General features: G+C 45.7%; 1 protein-coding gene and 1 long non-coding RNA gene across 2 annotated transcripts; one reads left to right on the plus strand and one right to left on the minus strand.

The window, feature by feature from the left end:
- Positions 1–2,659: 2,659 nt before the first annotated feature.
- LOC144115781 (uncharacterized) lies at positions 2,660–6,283 on the minus strand. Its single transcript, XM_077650280.1, has 2 exons — positions 5,875–6,283; positions 2,660–2,817 (listed from the first exon to the last, which is right to left on the minus strand). Exons 1-2 carry the CDS (start codon positions 6,266–6,268, stop codon positions 2,810–2,812), a joined length of 402 nt encoding a protein of 133 aa, XP_077506406.1. The 5' UTR covers positions 6,269–6,283; the 3' UTR covers positions 2,660–2,809.
- Positions 6,284–8,543: 2,260 nt separating this feature from the next.
- Positions 8,544–14,031, plus strand: LOC144115783 (uncharacterized). Its single transcript, XR_013311543.1, has 2 exons — positions 8,544–11,225; positions 13,695–14,031. It is a non-coding gene; the product is annotated as an uncharacterized LOC144115783 (long non-coding RNA).
- Positions 14,032–14,652: the final 621 nt, after the last annotated feature.

Below are 14,652 nucleotides of genomic sequence, written 5' to 3' on the forward strand. Positions count from 1 at the left end.
AAGCCGTTTATTCAAACAGCGCCCTGTTTGACCAATGTATGTGCGTCCGCATGACAGAGGTATTTCATAAACTCCGCTTTTCACACATTTGACATGTTTTTCAGGTGTTTTTTCTTGCATTGATTTTTTTCTTTGCTCGCTGTTGACTTTGGCGCACAGGCTTCTTAACTTGTTGGGTGCTGACTTGAGCACTTTTACACCAGCTCTTGCTCTTACCCTTTTGAGACTGTGGGAAATGCCATTAATGCAAGGAATGACCGCGTACGGCTTCCTTTATTCTGATGTGGTTGTGACATATTTTCTGCCTCTAGGTGCTTGCAGAATTCCTTCTGCGACACTGGATAGCAGTCACGTCGTGCAACCTGCTGCTTTCAGCCGACGGTTCTGGGTGTCAAAACTGCCTTGAACCTCATGATGACAGGATCTCGTCTTGTCTTGTTGTACGCCTTTGGAGTTAACAGAGCACAAAAAGGCAAGTAGAAGACCAGATGAACATAGCGCTGGCTTGCAACAACATTTATTCGGCGTACAGGAAATCTCCGTTTGTTCGTGGCGAAACAAAAACAAACAGTCTAGGAAAAGTTGTTTAACGCATGTGGCCGTAACTTCCGTCCTCTTCTGGTAAAAGAGAAACTGAGCATATGCACTGACATAGTCTTCGCCCCCTGCTGCTGTCATATCAGCTTCCATACGTTACTGTATCAGTTGCACTTCGTATTTTTTAGAGCAAAACAGTTGCGAAGTGAGGCATGCACCCACAGGTACTACAAAGCAATCATCCTTCATCATAGTCAGTTTCCACCTTGTTGGCGTACTCTCTCAACTACTTGCAAGCTTACTAACTGCTTGCTGCATGAGAAATGATTGCATGCAGTATACCACACGTTGTGTGCTCACTTCACGAACTCTGAGTAACAACTTATGATAATGCATGGCGACACGACTGACTACTTTCACTATCCAGTTGCGCACATTGCAAAGCCATGAAAAGAACATTGATTATGTTTTGTTTAGATTTCTCTGAAGAAGTCTTGCTCTGACGAAGTGGACGAAAGTTTTCAGCAACTATGTATGCGGTTGATATGTGCCAGTTGCACAACTTATATTCACATTTGCATTGAAGAAAAATTGCTGCAGCCATCACGTTTTGTGAATGCAGTTTACTCACAGCTTTTAAACAAAAGGCAGAGCACATTGTTGCTGTCATTCTTTACCTTCACACTCTGCCACACAATCTCCAAAGGTTGGCCAATGTTAAGGTTGGTTTTTCAGCACCTAAAATGCTGGGTAACATACGTAAAATCATGATATCTGTTCACTCAGTGAGTCTTCAGAGGAGTGCAGGGTCTTGTCTCTCACTCACGCCAAGTAGTACGTTCGATACAGTGGCTGGTGTGATAAAACTCTCAGTAGGCCTGCCAGCAAGGTTAAAACGGGCCATGAAGGATGCATGGCTGCGCATTGCAGTATCAGTGGGTGCATATGTCGGTTCGCAGATTCATTCTCAAAAACATGAAGGTAAATAGGAGCAGAAAACTAAAGAAAATCAGAAGATTGCAGCAGGAGGTGGTGACTGTATCAGTATATGCTCGCTATCATGACGCAGAGCTCGCGTAGCTAATGGGTACATGCAGGCATTAAAATATTTATCCTAGCATGTCTGCTTGGTGACCTGCCATGAATATATATATATATATATATATATATATATATATATATATATATATATATATATATATATATATATATATATATATATATATATATATATATATATATATATATATATATATATATATTCGGACATTTTATCTTCACTTCACTTTGTTTTCCTCAAAGACCACCTCTGGAGGTATTGCATGAAGGGTGGGGTTAGAGATATTTGAGGAAAAAAATAGAAGTACAAGCATTGCCTTTGAAAATGCATTGTAAAGGCTTCGAGAAGTGAAAATGGCCATGTGGTGGCGGCGACTTCATGGGGAAGGGCATTGCAGTCCACAATAGCTCGGGGGAAAAGATCCTGAAAACGTTGTTGTGCGAGCAACAGGGCAAGTTGTCTGAAACGGATGCACAGCGTGGTGAGATATGTGGGGGCGATGCACAATGTAAACAAAGGCTGGCAGTGCAGCGTCAAAGTAAGAGGCTTTCAAGGCTGTCCTTCAGAAATGAAACGCTGATGGAATAAGAGTATGCATGATGCATGACATTGACGGCATGGCTTTGAATTGATTCGAGCGCATTTGTTAGGTGTAACTGAGGTGGGTTCGAGATGGGACTGGCGTACTCAGGTGTTGATCTGATGCGTGTTTTATATGTCAGAAGTTTCACGTGTTCGAATTAATTGTGTTTTAAGCAAGTGCTGTGTTTGTGTGGTCTGCTTTGTTTCTGCCTATTAATGTGTTGTTTATTTCGAAAATGTACCAGAAAGGTGAAATTTTACTGCAGCTCTATACTGCTGTGATGCTTTAAATGTTTCCCCGCGCTGGTTGCTCAGTGCCAAGGGCGCTCACCGACCCCGGTGACAAAATGGCACCAATGTGCTGCTCTGTGATATTGCAAATGGTCTAGGTTAATTCGGAACCCTCCACTGCAGCAGCCCTCATAGCTGAAGTCAGTTTGGGACATTAACCCTAGATATCATACCATGTTTCACGTATTGCCTTAATTTGCCCTATTTCTGAACAAATTCTATTTTATTTTCAGCATCGCTTCCGGGATGTAGCTAAAGCACCAAAGAAGCACCTTTTTGCTGGTGATGGATACCATCTGTCGGCTGGTGAAGGAGTGGAGGAGCCGGCCGAGATCCTTGTCAGGAGCCTGGAAAAGTTGTATGGACCAGGTATCCTTGCTCTTTCTCAAGGGTGCCAACCAGGCACATCATTTACGCATGCCATCTCTGCGGTACAAAGGGCCATGTGAATGAGGACTGCTACGAGTACCGCAGGCCGTAGGACCTGCACTACTACCTGCAGTGCTCGTATCAGTGGGTACTGTAGTGACAGTGAGACCTGTTTCTGCTATGCTTCTGAGCTACATCTGCTCCTTGGAATCTGTTGACATCATCTGGGATTTTTTTACATGCATTGACAACACAGAGCATGCTGGCGTTTTTGCATTTAATCTTCGCAGAACTTGCCACCGCTGCGGTTGAAATTAATCTGGAGCTCTCCACTGTTGTGTCGCTTATAGTCCGTATGAAGATTTCCGACATTCAACCCCGCATGACAAGGATTTCAAGTCCACTAACGTTGTGCTGGCTTGCTTGACAGCCTGTATTGGCAAGCTGGAAATCTTGGATGGGAAAACAATCGGGAAAGTGTGGAATTCTACTTCTCAGCAAGCTATGTCCTTGCGAATGGCAAGCTGTTTTATATTCTTGTGGTGCAGCTACGTCTTCACTGCTTCGGAATAACGGCACCTCACAACCATGTAGTGCTGCATGTTGCCACTAGTCGAATACTTTTCATGGAGCCAAAGCACTTGCAGAACTTTGCAGTGCCCCTTCACCAATGTCGTCACCTGCGGTACCTGGCTCCATATTTTCCACAAATACAAGCGACCATGTATCATACAGCTTGCCACTGTTCACAAACTGTCACAAGCAAACTGTTCAGCTCTGAATCGAAGACATTTAATGAATGCTGCAGTTTGCGGTTCGCATTGCCGACAGTAAACTTCGAAGAACAGCCAACAACCAGTATCAGACGAGGTAGCAGGCAGCTGGCTTGGGACCCATGGAGCTGTGCAATCATGAATGCATTCATCAACGACCAACACAATGGCAATACCAGCTTATTACAAGGTACAACCCAATTGTCTGCTGGTCTACAATTAGGCTTACACCAAGCTGCAAATTACTGACAGATGTCCAACAAACCTGTTGGACACTACGAGCATAGCCACACAGTGGTGTTTATGTCTTCACCTTTCTTGCAGTCTGCACAGACTGTGACCTGGCTCCACATTATGTACAGACTCGGCCAACCCAGGCCTTGTGCTCGAGTGAACCGTTACAGTTACAGCCTTGTGAGTGCCCTTTCCAGCTCCCTTGTTCAGGCTGATCAAGCGTGAAGCTGTTTGTTCAACTGAGCGAAATAACAAACTGCTGCCTCTGCTGCAGCTCTCTAGCCCGCCACATCATTATTGCAAATGGGGTCTGCCTCCTGCTACAAAACAAGCCTGGTACTGCACCCTTTTGCAATGCTGTGGTGCACACGTCTTTCATCCAGGCCTGTCATTGACACTGTTTGAATGAAGTGCCATGGAGAGTGTTGCCTAGTATCTTGATGCCTAATTAAAAAGCATCAATGCCTCTGCCAGTCAGGTGCAACAGCACCACTTCCTCTTTGGCTCCCGGCACTGCATAGCAGCCTTTCAGAAGATCTTCAGGGCTTGCAGCTGTGTTGTGCAATTTTCTCTTTCAACGTTTCAAGCTACAGAACACTCAGTACTGGACCTGCCTCCAAGAACATGTCTATTCTTATCTTGGTACCCCGGTTGTCTTGAGATTCATAGGAATCTATGTCTGCAAAACCAGCACCACCTTTCATTTGGTGAGCCCAGCATACAAGAATTTCTCAAGGTTAAAATTAATCAAGTTCACAAGCATTGTCCCCGTTTCCATTCCGCTGTGGTGCCTTGCATGTCACTGCCTGGGTAGAGAAGGAGGCTGGTATTGCACTTCTGTTTTTCAGAAAGAGAAGGAGGGGTCACTTCAATCATTGTAACATGTTGCGATGTGATGTGTACTGAGTGAACTTAGTGAATGACTGCACGTTTCCAACTGTTGTGTGTGTATTGCAACTGTAGAAACTGTTTAAAAAGCACAAGTGCAGTGATGTGCAGGTGTTAACTTTTATACAAAAATTTTAGCTCTGCACATTTCTTGACCCAGTTCCTCCTCTCATGTCTTTTTTGTGGTGCCGAGGTAGAACGTTTAAATAGCAGGGTACAAGTAATGCTTATGGAATGTCAACATGGGTAGCATTGGTTGAACGGTCCTACCTGTTCTGTGTACGTGGCAATGTCTGTTCATCGAGAAATATGACACTAAGTGTTTACAACAGCCGCCGCGGTGGCTGAGTGGTTATGGCACTCGGCTGCCGGCCCGAAAGACGCGGGTTCGATCCCGGCCGCGGCGGTCGAATTTCGATGGAGGCGAAATTCTAGAGGCCCGTGTACTGTGAGATGTCAGTGCACGTTAAAGAACCCCAGGTGGTCGAAATTTCCGGAACCCTTCACTACGGCGTTTCTCATAGCCTGAGTTGCTTTGGGACGTTAAACCCCTATAAACCAAACCAAACAAAGTGTTTACATGTTGAGTGTGTTTCTGCCAGCACAGTTTCTGCACTTCTATGGCTTCTTGTAGAGTGGTATCGCAAATTTGTGCAGACGAAGGATTTTCTCACATTCAACCATACTTTATCTATTGGTCAGCCCTGCAAAATTCCCACTGGTTCTTCTCATGCGTTTTTGAGTGCAATCTGCATTGGAGTGTTATGTAGCCATTTGCTGTTCATTAGAGTTTACACTGACCACGTAGCTCAAAGAGGTGTTCCTAAAAGCCTTGCACCCTGTCGCACAAAAGTGTACTTATGGTGTGGAATGGTAAGCGCTCTGTATGTGTGCAAGCCTATAAAGCAGAGAGAAGGCTTCGAAGAGGAAACTCAAGACGCACTTTACACATGACTGAACAACAAACAAAACAGCGCACTACACATACACCAATATAAGGCTACAGAAAACACCGCAGTCCTATCACACTATTGGTCCTCACACGTAAACCACAAAGTCGCACTTATAGTCTTGCTACCAAAGGCGGGTGACTCGTGCGCTATCTCGGACGCGGAGTAGGGACAAAAACCCAGGCGGTACCTTGTTTCAAGAGACGCCGCTCTTCCACGAGAGGAGTGTTGAGGAGGATCAGGTGAAAAGAGACGGTACTGCCACGTCGCCTTAGCTGGATGTCGGTGTTGGGGCATCCCCGTACTGGTGACGAGGTCTGGGAGCTAGCAACTACCGCTTGCAGAGTCGTCGATCCGGAGGCGTTGACACAGGGCCCACGTTCCAAAGACAGGGTCAGCGTCATGATCCACAGGACCGGGGTATCAACCGGTGGGGACCACGCCTGGTCAGTAGGCCTCGCGATTAAACACCTCCTGCAGCAGCTGACGGCCGTGCACCAACGTCCGCACCTAGAATATTCCTCCTCCTGTCCACGTCGCCATACCTTCTTCTTCTTCTTCTTCACCCCAGGTATATGGCACATACCCACGCGGGGGGATTGGCCAAGGTGTAGTTTAATAAACAAAGTTTACGTGGAAGATGATGACAAAAATGTAGCACCAATCGTGAATTTTGAAAAATCAATGAATAAAAACAAGAGAACAATATTGACAGTTAAATAACAGACAGCATTTTATACCTCCTTTTATACGTCCACTTCATTTTCTTCTACTTCCGCCTTGTTTTCAGTGTTGTCGTAGTCTTCTCCATTTCTTGCAAAAATACCACTGCACTCTCTTTTCTTCCCTCTTATCTTTCTTTCAGGTGCCATGTGCCAATTAACGTGCCTGTCCTTAGGTCCAGTTTTTTACTCATCCCTCTTTTCTTTCGCTCATGACACACCCTTACATCTGTGGATTTCAGAACCATTAGCAATTCAAACAGTCCAGTAAGGTTTTTTGCTGTTGACTTTTGTTGTGCTCCCTTTTATCCTTTTTTAAGCTAACTTGTGAGAAATGTGACTAGTTAGCATGAAGCACAACCGGCGAGAGCATGGCGTAGTCTCCTTGTCATTCTCATAATTTAATATATTTGCATATTAGTAGAGGCTCATTTCAGCTCAGAGATGAATTCCATTTTAAGTGCCTGACGTTTCCAGTGCCCTTGCAGTCATGCTCCAATTATCGTTGTAATGATGCTATGGCAATGACAGTGCTTGTCTTCCCCTGCTCACATTGTGACATGTTCTCAAAGTAGTCATTTCCAAATCACATGGTGCCTGTCGATGCGAGCGCAGAACTGTCCTGGGCGCTGCCCATGCTTACTGCTGATGCTGTTTGCAAGACTCCTGGGGCCGTATTACTGAACTGTCAAATATCAAAGATTTCAAAAACTTGCAAAAATGGATGGTTAGCGTCCCTCCTATTGGTCGGTCGTGGCCGGCGGCCATAATACTTTTTTGCGTCATGGGTGGCTTCAGATTACGTCACGGATGTGGTAGAAGTGATGGAGTTGCACACCTAATTATGCAGGCACAAATTGACATTTTTTTGTGATCACCTCGAGGCAGTCGATTTTACTGTTGCGTTTGTGACAGAAAATAGCGGCGGTGTACGCGGCGATGATGACTGAGGCGGCTCCGCCGACGCGAGCAGCGGCGAAGGAGGGCGCACGAAGGCGCGTTTGATTCGCCGGACGAGCTGTTTCGGCGCCTTTTTTTGGCTGGAGAAGCAGACTGTGGAGTGGCTATGCGACGAAGTCGCCGATGGACTGGGAGGTGCGCATGCGAGCGTGCTGTCGGTGCGGCGGCAGGTGCTATGGGCACTGCGGTTATTTGCCATGGGCGGCTTTCAGGCTGCCGTTGGTAACGAGGCGCACGTCAGCATCACAAAACTGATGGTAAGCAAATGCGTGCGGAAGGTGCTAGAGGCAATCTGCTAACTTAGCGCGCATAAAGGGTGGTTCCCCGCGGTCACGTCTGTGCAACAGCTACATATAAACAAAACACGCTTATGCTGGTAAAGCACTTTATTTTTCCTAGAAAATCACACTTCGTGGTCGTCTTCTATTTCCCAAGGGAAAAGAAACAGACAACCACACATCACATACAGCAACACTTCGCCCTTTGGCGTTTTGTCATCGATCGTGAGCGCCGAACAAGACAGAAGAATAAGTTGTCTTCGTCGATTTCTTACCAAGCGCTCCCTGCTAGTTTGCTCGGCAGGCACGTAGCCTTAATTGCCTTCGTTTAATTTTTTCTGCGCACTAATTAGGTCAACCGCACTGTAGCTTGATTTCAGACGACACGAAAAAAACAAAACAGCGTGGAATCGGCTGCTTTCGTGCCATGGAAGAAGGACTCCATGTTTCGTGCAACTCTTCAAGCCCACCACTACTACCACTGGAAGCACCCTTGCACAAGTCTTACTTAAAATTAGGTTCAGTGCAGCTTAACGCACTGAACGAATTTCAAATTATTTTTTTATGCAATAGCTTGCAACTTTCATTGTAAAGGCTTTCACACTCCTCCATGTTGGGCGAAACTGTTTGTGACCGTTTGACAGCATACATTGATTTGTGTGGTGATGTGTTTATTTATATTTTGTCTGTACTGGCACATGTTGGGAGTGTATAGCTGTGCCCCCAGTTCTAGGTTGTATGTGTGCCTTTGTAAAAGTTATAAATATTTAATTTAGAACCATATGTTTTATTCATTCCTGCTGCATTGAATTCCATTCGTACAATTCGTCACGCAGCACCTGCCAGGTGCAATAAATGAAATATAATGGTGCGCAACACAATAATGGTGCAAATGAAAATAGTAGTTCCATAATCAACATTTAATGTGCTGAGCCGTGTAATGTCTCCAGGACTACTTTTTTCACTCACCACTTCCCAGGGTGGCTCTGTCTAGGCATTCATGAGATGCCTCTTTTTTCCCGCTGAGCACCATTACCATAATTTGAATTTTCCTCATAAGGAAAGGCGCCTCGATTTATCAGGCTAAAGGTTTTGAAGTGCCTGCTGTTCACTGCACCAGTGGTTTCATTTTAGTGCAGTGTGGCGTTAGTTGCAGGAAAATGAAACGGCCTACTAAAAGTTGTGTAAATGCGCACTTACACTCATTTATTGCGCGTCGTGAAATGTGGCAGTGAATGTCAGGTTAATATACAGGAATGGGAATGTAGGTGTTTTCAAACACAACTGGTGAAGGGAAAGGTTGAAGTGGGGATGGCCTTGCAGGTATACATGCATCTTCCACGGCCAGGTGGGAAGGAAGAGAAAGCAGGAATAGGAAAAGGTAATGAGAAGGGGGAAGAATTTCAAGGCAAGGTGCTATGCACTATTAAACGCCTGAGGAGATCAAAACCAGTTATTTAGAAGGAGGGCAATTAGTACTGCATGCTTAAATCAGTGCCTGCACAATACAATGAAATCCCTTCACTGCGTAACATAGTTGTAGTGCCGAGAAGCTGCCAATATTGATGACGGCATCACAGAGTATAATGAAGGCCCTTGATTTGTTTTTATGCACACATATCACTCATGCAAAGTGAAGTAAACTGTCCACTTGCATAAAAGTGTGAGCACGACACAGGTATGCCGCGCGTACGGCTGGAGCAATTTTAAGCGTTACATTCGTTGCCCAGGTTTCAAACTACGGACCTAGATTTCGTTCAGCTCATATTACACCGCCTCGAAGGACTACGCTTGGCGATGTGGCAACAAGCAATGAACCATTTAAGGCGCATTTATAGTCCGACGTGTTCAGTCTCGCTACGCCGGTTTCGCTGCGCTGGCCGAAGCGCCACCCCCTATGCGACCAGACGCCGCGCGCCGAGCATGCGCAGAACGACCGCCGCCTCGCGCGCCGACCGTCGACACGCCGGCAGTTTGAATTCCGTTCGCGCCTTTTTCTGCGTCGCCTCATCCGTTTCGTTCCATCCACGGCATTGCGGCTACTAATGAAACATGGCTAGGGTGTTATCCGCGCGACAGAAACTTGCTCTCGTGTTGCTAGTGCACCGCTTGCGGCGAAAGCGCAGGCGCTCGATGCATGTGCGAAAGATCGCTCTCTCCACGGGAACAACCCACCCGTGGAGAGACCGGTGATTCGCCTTCTGTTGCCAAGTGTTCTCTTTGCCCTGGTGGTCTCTGAAATCCAGCCTTTTGGTGTCGTATACACAAGGGTGCTGTTTTATGGCTTCGATAAACCGTTCCACAACGATGTCCGGCACAATTTCAATATTTGGGCAGCTCGCGCCACTCACGCCGGCATCCGCCATTTTTCTCCGCGCGATGCATTGTGTGTCGACGCGGTCGGCGGCGCCGGCGCGCAATTGGAGCAGGAGCCAAAGCTGCGCCGGGCCCGTCGGGGCACGCTGGCAGCCGCCGGTTACGCTGGCCGCGGCAGTGCGTCGAACTATAGACGGAGCCTTTTCACCAAAGCAGCGCGCGCGCGCTTGCGTTACATCGGACTATATTCGCGCCTTCACTACGAAAACAAAGTTCTGAAGACGCACGGACATTAAACCATCAGTTGCGTGCTTTCTTAGTTGTAACAGTGCTTAGCGCACAAGTAGATATGGATGACCACTTTCGTCCATGCCGACTAAATATTTTGTAACTCTAATTGGTTTTGTAAGCCCACGTAACGTGTACGTAATTGCACTAGTCCGCTTTGCTATTCGGATGCTAGACAGCGAAACCAAAATAAAAAGAAATTCATTGGAATTATTTACTAGACGTATTCATATTCTACATGGCAGTTTATATTCACCTATGTCTTGTGCTTACACAGAACGTACAGCCGAATGTGTCTGTACTGCTTTGATGATTGCGCACCTTAGGCCGATCTTTGGTAATGTATACATGGTATTGTCGAGCATTTTTCGCTCTCTCAACACCGCCATTTAGCCTCAGAGCACTTCCTTTTGAATAATTTGGAAGGGCGCATTTTGCGAGCAAGGGAAAAAGAGAAGCTTCGAAACATGGCGTCTCACCTGCACCGTTGCCGTATCAAACTCTGCGCGTTTCGCTTGCCACGCTAGCTTATCAAAACCACTGCGACACGAATCATCTGCGTCAGCACTTTTTCAAACGGCACCCGTCGTCTGCACTGGCCCATAGCGCTATCGTTTTCAAACGCCGCGCCTTTTATACCATAAGCGCTGTTGTGCTAGTGTCATCATCAGCAGCCAAATTTGCTTGCCAACCACTGTGTTGCAAACTTACAAACGTAAAAACCATTGTGAAATCTTGACAACTTGGGGTGTGTACGTTATTCAGTGTTAGCAAAGCTAAAATGCGAGCATTTAAATGTGCTGGCATGCATTTCGACATGTTTTTTTTTTGTTTTGCTTTCAAATATGCTTGCTATGGCAGTACTGGCGTTGACCGCTAGGGGACCATAAAGCGTTAGACAAGATGGCCGCCTCCATGCTGCTTGTGTTACATTTCAAAACATCGCGAATAGTTCCCAAGACGTAAGCTTACGAAGGGTAGGTGAACGTTTCAGGTATATCAAGTGATTCAGTGCGTACGATTGTTGGAAATATGGCGCAGAAGTTTCGTAGCTGGCCTTACATGACAGGCAAGTGCGTGAGCAACGAGTGCTAGAGTGGAGTAAAGCTTTGCTTTTACTTGAACATTAAGTACCAGGAGGCTGTTTTTTTGAATGGTGGAAGATGAGCTCTACACGAAATACAAACCTTTGACGGCACTGATGCTCATTAATTTTTAACGTCAGGTCCGGTGAGTTGCACCGAGCATTGTATGTTTTATTTCTGTGTGAATTAAACTGCAGTGAGCCTTTCGTCTTGCCTCTCGCGTCTGCATGCTACTTTGCACTGAAAGTTGTGTCAGTTAAAGAACTGTGCAGCGAGTCTTTCGCCTTGCCTGTCACGCGTCCCGGTTACTTTGCTGTGGAAGTTGTGTGGGTGTGAATTCCTGGCGCTTAGTTGGGCTTCAATCTATAATAGTGCCACAGCGAAAATGTAGGATCGTTCACTAGTACGCAACGTGAACGATCACGCCAGGATATTTCGGAGAGTTCGGAATATTGGTAGACCTGCTAGTTTTTCGCTTTCAAACGAAGGCATTTTTTGTTTTATTTATTTTCAATATTGCACAGAGCATGGTATTCGACGGCCAAGTCAAAGGCAGCTGGCCTGAGCCTAACAAGGCCCCACTACCGATGTAATTCTCGGCAGAAAATAAAAGAGAAAAGCGCTACGAACCAAAGTACATAGCTAGATATTACCTTGTGCCTATGATGTCTGTGTCCACTTACCACAGCACCTTTCTGTTGCAGACATTCCTCTGGCATCATGGGCTCAGTTAACATGGTTTTGCAAAGGCAATAATGGGCTGTTTTGTGCTACTGTTTGTGAGGTGCCAATATTTAAGTGTGCCAAGAATTTCTACTGTCATATCGACTGCACAATGAAGTTTTCACTCTTTCACGCATTGCTATGCATGGCTATACGTGGGGATCACATGTTTTGTCATTTGAAAAATGCACAGCAATTACGTGTGTGCTAATACGACCATGGGTGTTTCCGCCACCTTCTAACGCTTAATCTGGGACTGTTTTGTTAGTTAGACTGCAAAGGAATTGGGGCTGATGCTGCTTATACCGCCTCATCATTTAATTCCTCATGCATTTAAGTTTTACGCTGCAGCTGTGCTATAAATTGCTGTGCACCTAGCCAAAGCAATCATTGCCCTTCCGTCGCGAATTCTCAACAGGAGATTCATTTAGTCAAAACACTCACACGCTTCTAATAGGAGTATTATGTGCGGAGGGCGTATACAGAAAGCGAAGGAGAGAAAAAAGCCGCATACATGTAGGACATCACTTTTTTACAGAGAAGCTCTTGAGCGCATGTTCCTGCATTCAACGTCTTAACTGATTGCTCATTCCTCCACTCTTGGCGTGGCAGGTGGTAGCAGAGTGAAACGCCACCTGCCAGGGAGAGAGTGGAGGAATGGGCAACTGGAAGGTGGCTAGCAGTGTAACACGTCACCTGCCAGTGGTGGCAAGTGGCATTTGAAGAGCTGCACTCAAATTTCACATTACCCACTGTCATATTTCAAACTTCTGAAGCTTCACCATAAATGGGTTACACAAAAGGCAAGCATGTAGGAAAGAAGTTACAGAACTGCACGTGGTGCAGAAAATCATATGTAATACAATATAAGGCTTTGGAGAATAGTACACAACACATTATATTTCTGCTGTTTAAATGAACATTTAAAACATGACTAACAAAGTACAAGACAGCACAAAATAAACCAGGAAAAGCATAACAGCTCTTGGTGATTTAAGACTGCAGGGTCATTAATGGAAGCGGTGTGATCAGAAATATCATTCCAGCAGCTTATGGTTTGCAGGAGGGCTGTCAAATTAGCAGCAGTGGTGCGACCGAATAAGTGCCTAAAGCTGCTGTCTTTATAAAGACAACGGGATGCACAATGTGGTTCTGCTAGGGGAAGGTTAGTAGGATGCCTGATTTGGACAAAGCAAAGCAATCTTCGTACGTAACTCTAGTGTTGTAATTAACTTTAGTGAGTGATAGCGGTAACTTAACATTAGTAACGCTTGATTACTGGTCATATTTTATGGTTAGAAAATGTGCTGTGCAGGTGTGAATTCAATTGAACAATTGTATTAAATAGGCTTGGTGTGGTGACCACATGGGGAACGTAAATTCAAGTTGGGCAAGAACAAGTCTGATATGCAAGTTTTCAAGTGGTTAACAGGGCATCTCAAAGATTACGTTTTAGATAGCTGAGAGTACGGCGATTTTAATTATGCCATGCTTGAAGGTATTTATATGGAGGCACGTATGCACAAGGGTTAAAATTTAATTTTTTTTTGCTTGCCACGTTGGCCAGGTTTGGAACTGCCGACTATATTCTGGTCTTACAAAGACGAACCTATCCTGAACACGCATCTGTTTCTTCAGGCAAACTGCAGCCCACATTTTGGTCTGACCAAGAGTCTCAAACTCGTTTTGCCATGCAAGCCAGACTGTAGTTGTACCACTCGGGTATGTGATTTTGTGCAGGGAAGTAGGATCAAGGGAAGGGGGTGTTGCATTTTTGTAACAAAGCGTATCTTCCTCTGTAATGGCAGATGTCCCTGGTGTTGAAGCTGTGCGGTGCAAGCTGCATCTGCAAGAATGTCTCTTACATGTGGATACCATCTACACACTTTAGAATTTTGGAGGAACCTATCTTGGCTCTGTATTATATGCTCAAGCACATGTCTGGAAGTAAAATTATCATGGCTGGTGACCTGAACCTTGCTGGTATAAACTGGAACACACTGAATACCGCAAATATAAGAATATAAGATTTTATGTTCACCTTTAGCCTCAAATAGCATAATGAGTTAATTGTCATATATACAGGTGATTCTCTAATTTACAGTCATAGATCGCCGGGAGTCCTCGTACCCTTTCTGGCGCGGTGGTGCAGCGGTTAAGCGATGCGCCACTGCCCTGTGATGGCAGGTGCTCCCAGCAGTGGGCCTTCTGCGGCCCCGGTTGCTCTTCCCGAGCGACCAATCATTCATTTAACTGGCCCATGCCATGGTAGGCACTTATCTCTTTTCCAGTGGGCAGGCTGTGAGGACGGTGCAAGGTTACACGACCTAAGTGGCCCATCTGCCTCCTAGGTTGCTCTGTGCGGACCACCTGCCAGAGCCATGCCAGTGTTGTTTTTTTTTGCTCACAACGCTGACACCAGATGTTCTGGATAACGGGGCCATTAACGCTATCACGTTAATATAAAGACAGATAGCAGTAGACAGTCATGTTCATTTGAGTGCATTGTTTGCACAAAAGGCACAGAAAAATGGAAGGGTCACGACTATAGCTGGAGGTAACATTTCAGACTGGCTTCAAATTTATCATGATCAAT

The sequence above is a fragment of the Amblyomma americanum genome, chromosome 1 (assembly GCF_052857255.1).
Source record: "Amblyomma americanum isolate KBUSLIRL-KWMA chromosome 1, ASM5285725v1, whole genome shotgun sequence".
NCBI classification, from domain to species: Eukaryota; Metazoa; Arthropoda; class Arachnida; order Ixodida; family Ixodidae; genus Amblyomma; species Amblyomma americanum.

Coding starts and splice junctions, on each gene's coding strand:
- LOC144115781 (XM_077650280.1), bottom strand. CDS start 6,268: ATGTGCCATATACCTGGGGTGAAGAAGAAGAAGAAGAAGGTATGGCGA.